Raw genomic sequence first — 9,747 nt, 5'->3', positions numbered from 1 at the left:
GTGCAGTGTTGCCAACTTAGCGACTTTGTCGCTATATTTAGCGCGTTTTCAGACCCCCTTAGCGACTTTTTTTTTCTAAAAAGCGACTAGAGACAAATCTGGCGACTTTTTCTGGTGTTATTGGAGACTTATTTATGACGTCTTTTTGACAAGAAGCGCGTATCGCTTTTACTCTCAACAAGCAGCGGGTGCTGCCGTGGGTACCTCGCCCGTGCCAAAGCGCTCACAGGCGGAGGATAGTCCTCCCCCAGCTGCTATCAGGGCAGGAGATGTTCACACCTGTGCGTCCAAACTGCAAATGAATCGCGCATGAGCGAAGCCGCTGCTCCCGCACTGACTGTAACGCAGTCAGTTCTTCTTTTACTGTTATGCTGTTTTGTGGATCAGGTTTAAAACTACTTATAAACACACACACACTAACTCCACCAGAGTGCCTATTTCGGGTCACTTTTGCCGGTCCAAGCCCGGATAGAGGAGCAGGGTTGGAATTGTGACATTACAAAAAACAATAATTGCTAAAATAAATTTAATTCGTAGTTCTAAATAAACTCTAACTGCATTTAGGACGTGTTTTACTCACTCTATGTCTCTTCCACGATGTTATTTCTCTCTCCAACAACGTAGGTTACAATTATATTAGCATGACCAATTATGCAAATTAGGCGATGACGTCATTTAGCGACTTCTAGCGACTTTTAGGACAGCCAATAGCGATTTTCCTTACTGAGGAGTTGGCAACACTGGCTCTCTGCACAAAGGTGCATTGTTTATTAAAAAAAAAAAAAAAACATCAAAGGGAGCACCCTCTGTGACAAGCTCGCAGCTGGACGCGCTCCAGAGGGAGTAGGAGAGGAGGTCCGCTTCGCGTTGAGACATCCAAAACTCTTCTGTCGCAAGTTCCACTTTTTCTTTCTTTTTAAATTTTTTTTTCTTAGTCGCCTTTTGTTGTTTGTCGAACCATGTGACCGCCACGCTCAAGTTCAACCGCGGGATCCATCAGTGTATGAGCCTGACTGTGCAGAGAAATGGCAAACCGTGAGCGGAACAAAAAGATTTTACTGGAACTGGTGAAACAGTCAGACAACAGCCGGTGCGCTGACTGCGGCGAGCCCGGTAAGCAAATATATAAACGTTGGTACGTTTGTTATCGGAATAAAGTGAGGCGCGGATCCGAATTTGATGTGCGGGTACTACTCAGAGGCCTCGAGATATTCAGATTTGTTGATTTATTTTCATGCAGTTTAACCGGTTTGTTAATGTTATTTATGAGGCTTGAAAAGACTGTTGCTCTGCGTGAACGCGTGCACCCTGAAGCATGTCCGTCACGGCTAAAGCTTGGTGATGGGCTGACATTGAGGGGCTGAAAAGGGTTTCCTGTTTTTAAACTTGAAAACTTAATACTTAAAAAGTCACTTTCCCGGGCATAGATGAAGCCTAATTGTGAACTAAACATTTACAGATTTCAGTGGAAATCTTAAATGATTGATTCGATTTTTTATATGTTCTTAACCTCCTAATAGAGTGGCAGGAAGAAGTATTTATCTGAGTCATGTCTCTTCTTCTCACCTCTCCCAGAACCGGACTGGGCCTCCTACAAGTTGGGAATTTTTGTGTGTCTGAACTGCTCCGGGATCCACCGCAGCCTGTCCAGCCATGTCAAATCTATCAGGCTGGACTTCTGGGAGGACAAACTAGTAGAGGTGATCACTGTTTTATCAGTCACCCACCTCTATTTGTGCTGTATCAGACTGTGTCTGTGTGTAATCCTAATGTGTGTGTGTTTTTATTCTGGGGGATGGAAGTTCATGAAATCCAATGGCAATGCCAGGGCCCAGGCTCAATATGAGAAAGCTGTTCCACCGTACTACTATCGACCCCAGCGGGAAGACTGCAAGTAGGTCTTTTCCAGGATGATGATATTTACCAGCCTCTGTCGCCATGGCAGAATCATTTATGTGTAATACCAGACTGCTGACAAGGCAGAGCCACAAAGTAGAGAAGTGAGAGCTTCTGGCTGTAGAAGTGAAATATAGATGAATTTCTGCTGCTAAATCAAGCTTCAATGATTCAGGTTTTTATAAGAACACGTTGCTATTGAACTGTGAATACTTTTATATTTTTACTTTGATCCACAGTATCCTCAGGGAGCAGTGGATCCGTGCTAAATACGAGAGGAAGGAGTTCACAGGAGACACCAAGTATCCACCGCTGCCATACACCACAGGTGACTTTTTTAACGATTTACTTATGAACTCTTTGGGGCTTACATTCTTGTCAGTTTCGGGGTAAAAGGAAAACCTGTTCTTTGCATGCAGAACTGTGCCAGAAAAACCCGTTCTTTGCACAATGAACCATCCAGGAAGTGAAATCTAGCCACTGTGTCTTTGACAAACCAGAAGGTTTTCATTTTAAGTGAAACCTTTTTTCTTATTCCCCTGTGACTCTCTTGGATTCATACTAGGGTTCTATGAAGGAATACTGTTGAAGAAAGGCAAAGACAACACACAGTTTCTGAAGAGAAAGTTCGTGCTGTCGGAGAGAGAATTCACCCTGAGCTACTACAACAAAGAAGATGTGAGTTCCCTGCAGCTTTGACACAGTTACACCACCCGCTAGAACATGAATCACCAAGAGCAATGACCCTTAAATACTGCAAGATGTGTAGTTATCATGGCGTAATCATTGCTTATGTTGAAGAAATTTTATCTTGTATCTAAGCTCTTTGTTTATCTTTTGCACACACAGCTTCAAATGTTTCTTCAAAGATCTATTGTAAGCAGAAAAGCCACCTTAGAATCAGTCAATCAGTTTCCTATAGCTTCACATACACCAGCAACTATAAAGGCAGACGGTCACCATTTACCGGGGGAAATTCAGCTAATTTGGTTTTAGTTTTACCGCTAAAGGTCAAACAAGGAGATTTTTGGTACTCGTCCACAGATGCTTATCAGATTATCAGGTTATTACCATAATCAGCCATCTGCCATGGCCAGCTGAGGTGAAAGGAGGGAAATGGGATAAAAGACACACTGTGGAAGCAATAGTCTTATCTTAGGATTTATTTGACTAATTTCACTTCGATATATGGTGGATGTTTCCATCTGAAATTCATAAACTTGGATGATTTTTATTGCAGAAAATCAGGGTAATAACTGGCTCACAACAAGATAACGGCAGCAATAATAAAAAGTTGCACACATGAGGTGTCCCTTACACATTACGGGGCCTTATCTATATTATTTGTATCTGCATTGAATCCATGTGGAGCCTATGACATAAGCCTATTCAACTGGTCAACGCCACAGATAAACCTGAGCAGCTGTGATAATGGCGACATGCAGTTACATTTCTAGAGAGGAGCGTGTCCGGTTAAGGCGTAGAGTTTCAGAAGAGTTTTAATGCAATTCGTTTCACTATAGGTCTCATAAACGTAAAAGAAAGTTAAAAAAGAACTAGAGGAAAAGTGAGAAGATCACTAAAGTCATTTGGATTCATCCTCTGGGCATCATGAATGTCTGTGCTCCAACTGATGCTGAGCAGTTTCGATCTAAGTGACATTGAGCCAGTTTTTCCAGCAACAACAGCTGTATAAACTGGATGCCTTCCTGTTATGCCTCCCTCTGGGCTTCAACCAGGGATCCTTCACTTTTTATGCGCCTGTGGTAATCACCACTTGCAGCCAGCATAGCTCAGACAAGTGTAAAAACAGCAGCACAAAGCCTCCAAATCTGAACTGCCCTTGTGTATTTGTTACAGGAGTCTAAAGGCCCCAAAGCTGTAATATCCATCAAGGACCTGAACGCCACTTTTCAGCCAGAGAAGATCAGTCATCCTAACGGACTGCAGATCACCTACCAAGACGGGGATCACACCAGGAACCTCTACGTTTATCATGAGCGTTCTGAAGTCAGTCGACATGATCGTCTATAGCATCAATATTAACACCTGGTAGGTCTCATATACTTGTTTTGTGGTTCTAATAGAAGCTCAAAGTTTTTGTTTTTGCTTTACTTCAGGAAATAGTCACATGGTACAACGCGATTCGAGCCGCTCGCTATGCGTACTTGAAGACGGCCTACCCGACAGGAAGCGATGAAGAAGTAAGTGTCAAACTATTTCATTTTAAGCCAGCTGTATGTCAGTTTTTAGCTTGTATATTTTAGTATTTGACATGTTTACTGTCTTGTGTCTTCATCAGCTGTTGCCAATGATAACAAGAAACTACCTCAAAGAGGGTTACATGGAAAAGACGGGGCCCACGGTGAGCTCACTGAAGTCACTCGAGCGTCATTTGCACGCCTATATTATTTCTCTTCTACTTTGATTTTTACTCACACTCACCAGCAAAGTTGTTTGTGACTACATTATGTGTGATCAGTACATATGAATGTGTTTCTGTTCCTCTTTTAGACTCTGACTCACATGTGCGTGCAGCTCGAATCTTTTTTCTTTTTTAAGAATCAGTTTCTGCGATAGGAGGTTTTGAGGAAATGAAGTCTGATGAGCACATTTTTCAAATGCACATTTTATTTTTTAAATCAAATGTTTTCTTTTATTTTGTACGCAGCAAACAGAGTCATTCAAAAGGAGGTGGTTCATTTTAGACTCTCAAAACAGGAAGTTGCTCTACTTCAAAGGCCATCTGGTGAGGACACTACCTCTTTTTTTTCCATCTCACTCTAACCCCACACTGTACACCTACAGGGAGTGCAGAATTATTAGGCAAATGAGTATTTTGTCCACATCATCCTCTTCATGCATGTTGTCTTACTCCAAGCTGTATAGGCTCGAAAGCCTACTACCAATTAAGCATATTAGGTGATGTGCATCTCTGTAATGAGAAGGGGTGTGGTCTAATGACATCAACACCCTATATCAGGTGTGCATAATTATTAGGCAACGTCCTTTCCTTTGGCAAAATGGGTCAAAAGAAGGACTTGACAGGCTCAGAAAAGTCAAAAATAGTGAGATATCTTGCAGAGGGATGCAGCAGTCTCAAAATTGCAAAGCTTCTGAAGCGTGATCATCGAACAATCAAGCGTTTCATTCAAAATAGTCAACAGGGTCGCAAGAAGCGTGTGGAAAAACCAAGGCGCCAAATAACTGCCCATGAACTGAGAAAAGTCAAGCGTGCAGCTGCCAAGATGCCACTTGCCACCAGTTTGGCCATATTTCAGAGCTGCAACATCACTGGAGTGCCCAAAAGCACAAGGTGTGCAATACTCAGAGACATGGCCATGGTAAGAAAGGCTGAAAGACGACCACCACTGAACAAGACACACAAGCTGAAACGTCAAGACTGGGCCAAGAAATATCTCAAGACTGATTTTTCTAAGGTTTTATGGACTGATGAAATGAGAGTGAGTCTTGATGGGCCAGATGGATGGGCCCGTGGCTGGATTGGTAAAGGGCAGAGAGCTCCAGTCCGACTCAGACGCCAGCAAGGTGGAGGTGGAGTACTGGTTTGGGCTGGTATCATCAAAGATGAGCTTGTGGGGCCTTTTCGGGTTGAGGATGGAGTCAAGCTCAACTCCCAGTCCTACTGCCAGTTTCTGGAAGACACCTTCTTCAAGCAGTGGTACAGGAAGAAGTCTGCATCCTTCAAGAAAAACATGATTTTCATGCAGGACAATGCTCCATCACACGCGTCCAAGTACTCCACAGCGTGGCTGGCAAGAAAGGGTATAAAAGAAGAAAAACTAATGACATGGCCTCCTTGTTCACCTGATCTGAACCCCATTGAGAACCTGTGGTCCATCATCAAATGTGAGATTTACAAGGAGGGAAAACAGTACACCTCTCTGAACAGTGTCTGGGAGGCTGTGGTTGCTGCTGCACGCAATGTTGATGGTGAACAGATCAAAACACTGACAGAATCCATGGATGGCAGGCTTTTGAGTGTCCTTGCAAAGAAAGGTGGCTATATTGGTCGCTGATTTGTTTTTGTTTTGTTTTTGAATGTCAGAAATGTATATTTGTGAATGTGGAGATGTTATATTGGTGTCACTGGTAAAAATAAATAATTGAAATGGGTATATATTTGTTTTTTGTTAAGTTGCCTAATAATTATGCACAGTAATAGTCACCTGCACACACAGATATCCCCCTAAAATAGCTAAAACTAAAAACAAACTAAAAACTACTTCCAAAAACATTCAGCTTTGATATTAATGAGTTTTTTGGGTTCATTGAGAACATGGTTGTTGTTCAATAATAAAATTATTCCTCAAAAATACAACTTGCCTAATAATTCTGCACTCCCTGTATGAAGTATGTGAGTCACGTGCTTTTTCTTGTTGTAGGATGCAGAGGAGCTAGGGGCCATTTTTATCGGCACAGAGTGCAAAGGTTACTCTGTTAAGGAGTGCGTCCCGCTGAACGCCCGGGGAAACAAGTGGAAGTGTGGATTGATGGTGGAAACGCCCGAGCGACAGTTCGTCTTCATGTGCGAGCAGGAGAGGGACCAGAGGGAGTGGCTGGAAGCGCTCAGGAAGGTTTTGTCCAGACCCATGTCACCCCAGGATTATACCAGTAAGCAAGACTTCAGTGTGCTTTAAATATGCTGGTGCCCAATTTTCCATATTATTTTTCTTTGTATTCAGAGGAAAACTTGATTTCCATTAACTAAATACTGTACATGGCCACTATTTAATCCTCCACAGGCACAACCCATAACCATCACCCCATTTTACAGAAAGGTTTGGACACTGTGGAAATTATCAGTAAAAGCAGAATGACATATTTTGCACAAATTTAAAATCTTATCTCTTATCTATGATGTTGAAACTGGGAAAATGTGTTGGGTTTTGCTCATTTTGAATTTAATGGCAGGAGCACATTTCAAAAAAGTTGGGCGAGGGGGATTAAATGACTTGAAAAGTTGTGTAATGCTGTAAAACAAACATCTGATGGAGAGTGATGACAGTAAATAGTTTAAAATACTATTTATTGTCTATTTAATCCATTACTGACCATTTAATCCAGGGGTGGGCAATTCCAGGCCTCGAGGGCTGGAGTCCTGCAGGTTTTAGATCTCACCTTGGGTCAACACACCTGAATCACATGATTAGTTCATTACCAGGCCTCTGGAGAACTTCAGGACATGTTGAGGAGCTAATTTAGCCATTTAAATCAGCTGTGTTGGTTCAAGGACACATCTAAAACCTGCAGGACCCCGGCCCTCAAGGCCTGGAGTTGCCCACCGCTGATTTAATCCATCATTGGGATTGTTTCCAGTCCCTATAAGGCAGGGGTGGACAACTCCAGGCCTCGAGGGCCAGTATGGCTGAAAACCTATATTGCATGACCATTATCTTTAGGTCCAGTCATGATTCTGGTCGCGCTTTATGGTTTTCTCACTGCTGCGCACAAAAATGCAATTTTGCCTTTTTCCTTTTACTTTGTAAAGAAAAAAAATTTTATGCTTCAGGAACATTGCCACCTTCTCTGGACCTCAGGTTTTTAAGGCATCACTCACCCAGGCCTAGAGACCGATTGGCCAACCAATGGTCACTAGGGAAAAATGTGTATCCCCTCCCTGATTGGCGAGTAGTTGCTAGGTGACACACTCACAACGAAGGATCTGCACTAAAAATCTCTTCATGATTGTTCTGGTTGCTAGCACATGGACTTGCAGGGATGACGTTTTGTTTGATAAGTGTTGCTAACTACTGACCGGGATGCAGTGAAACTTAAAAAAGTGCAACACAAACTGGAAATGGAGAACTTTCACTTTCAAAGATTCCAGCTTTACTGCTGCAACCAGTTCCATTACAGTAGTGCAACTTTTACTCTGAAGGTGAAGGGTCTCCGTTCAAAAGCTTGCATCTCTGATGGTATGGAGGCACATCAGTGTCCATGGAATTGGTAGCTTGCGCATCTAGAAAGGCAACATTAATGCTGAAAATACATACAGGTTTTAGAGCAGGGGTGGGGGAACTCCAGGCCTAAATGGCCAGTGTCCTGCAGGCTTTAGATATCACCCTGGTCAACACACCTGACCACCCTTGAGGCCTGGAATTTCCCCACCCCTGTTTTAGTGCAACACATGCTCCCGTCCAGTATGCTAAACCACATACTGCTCAGTTTAAAGATTCATTATCTATTGTGTTCTACTGTGAATAAAATATGTGTTTAAGTTGATATTTCCAAATCATTTGAATCTGTTTTATTTATATTTCACACAGCACACTCCCATCTACTTTTTTAACTGGGGTTATATTTGGTTTCAATGAATGAACCTTGACATGTATTTACTTAAGATATAGTGTGCAGCAGCAGCAGGACACATGCTGTCTGTCTGTAGCTGTTTCTGTCTGTCTGAGAAGAGGCAGAGAGGAAAAAAAGCATCTTGTGTTATCACAGTTATATATTTTTGGGCTTGTTTAGCACATTCAGATATGGTGTTGGTACGTTTTTAGGTAATATTTTAAGCCCTTAGTTGGCATGCTTATCCTCTAAATGTAGCTCGTTACAGTGCAAAAGCAAAGTGCCTCAAGCAATCTGGCCTCCCTGCTACAGCTTTAATATACATACGTAATCATTTATAGAAAGCTGTAGTAGCTGATCGTTAGTGTGTTAAGCTCTAATGATGTTCTTTCTCATTCCAGCTGAAGCCGTCATGAAGTATAAGCGATGATCGATGAAGCTGCGAGCGAGAGAACAGAGACCTGCTGTCGGCTGCACTGACTCTCAGTACTGACTGATTCATGCTGTGCAGAGCATTAAAGGGCATCAGTACGCTCACTTCAACTGACACTGTTTCTAATGCTAAAATAAGGCCTCACATGTGTTTATCATTATACATAAAATGCATTCTGCTGTTAAACACCTGATCAGCATTGATATATCACTGGGTACACCCATGCTGTATATGAATGTATTTCTAAATTTTAATAAATTTATTTTGGATATTTAATGAGTGGATACATTTATATTTGAAAGTGAAGATGCTACATGACACTATGGCCACAAAATAAATGTCTTTTTTTGAATGGTGTCTTTTGCAAGGTTTTTTTTTCCATGTGCAGACAAATTGCAAACACTTATTATAAATGGTGCTAATGAATCGAAATTATGTCACAATATCACAGCTTTTTAAATTAATGCCATTTTGGTGTTTGCTCTTTCTTGTTCCTCAATTATTTTTGCTTTTTTTTTTTTTTTTAAACTGAAAATTTTCTCATGCTGCCTTTAGGGGTCGCCAAAGCGGACCATCTGCATCCATCTCTGTCACACCAACTATGTGCATGTCTTCCTTCACTACATCCATCCAATGAAAATTTGAACATGAGCTCGAAAACAAAATAACGTTTATAAAACATTATTTGACTTGATGCTTTCATAAACACAGCAAACATACAGAAAATAAAATTAGAAATCAAACCGAATCCATGAATTTAACCTGGTAAAGGCCCGTGTCTGTATGGATTCTGTTCAGGTTTTCTGGCTTACTCCCACAGTCCAGAGCCATGCATGTTAGATTAACTGGTATCAGAAAATTGACCCTAGCTGTGAGTGTGTGCATGTGTCTCTCAGTCCTGCGATAGACTGGTGACCTGTCCAAGACAGCTGGAACAGGCTCCATCCCAATCACAACCCTGAATATGGAAGAACATGGATGGATGGAAAACCTCAGCACTGATATAACAGGCTGCCTGACAGAAACTACGATGCCTTGGCATGAAAACACTTCATCCAGCTTTGTCCATATATCCTGTTTTGGGGAAAATTACTAGCTGAGCTGTT

The 9,747-nt window shown here is 41.9% G+C and overlaps 1 protein-coding gene across 1 annotated transcript; it reads left to right on the top strand.

Moving 5' to 3' along the window:
* Positions 1-769: 769 nt before the first annotated feature.
* adap2 (ArfGAP with dual PH domains 2) lies at positions 770-8,917 on the top strand. Its single transcript, XM_084926192.1, has 11 exons — positions 770-1,113; positions 1,576-1,700; positions 1,803-1,894; positions 2,136-2,224; positions 2,462-2,574; positions 3,757-3,906; positions 4,017-4,100; positions 4,199-4,261; positions 4,568-4,645; positions 6,303-6,531; positions 8,610-8,917. The coding sequence occupies exons 1-11, from the start codon at positions 1,026-1,028 to the stop codon at positions 8,636-8,638; spliced, it is 1,140 nt and encodes a 379-aa protein (XP_084782318.1). The 5' UTR covers positions 770-1,025; the 3' UTR covers positions 8,639-8,917.
* The last annotated feature ends 830 nt before the right edge of the window (positions 8,918-9,747 follow it).

The sequence above is a fragment of the Perissodus microlepis genome, chromosome 4 (assembly GCF_051167445.1).
Source record: "Perissodus microlepis isolate ML-2025 ecotype Zambia chromosome 4, ASM5116744v1, whole genome shotgun sequence".
Lineage (NCBI taxonomy): Eukaryota > Metazoa > Chordata > Actinopteri > Cichliformes > Cichlidae > Perissodus > Perissodus microlepis.
Note: the sequence above shows the minus strand (reverse complement) of the source record. Positions and strands in the feature narration are given on the sequence as shown.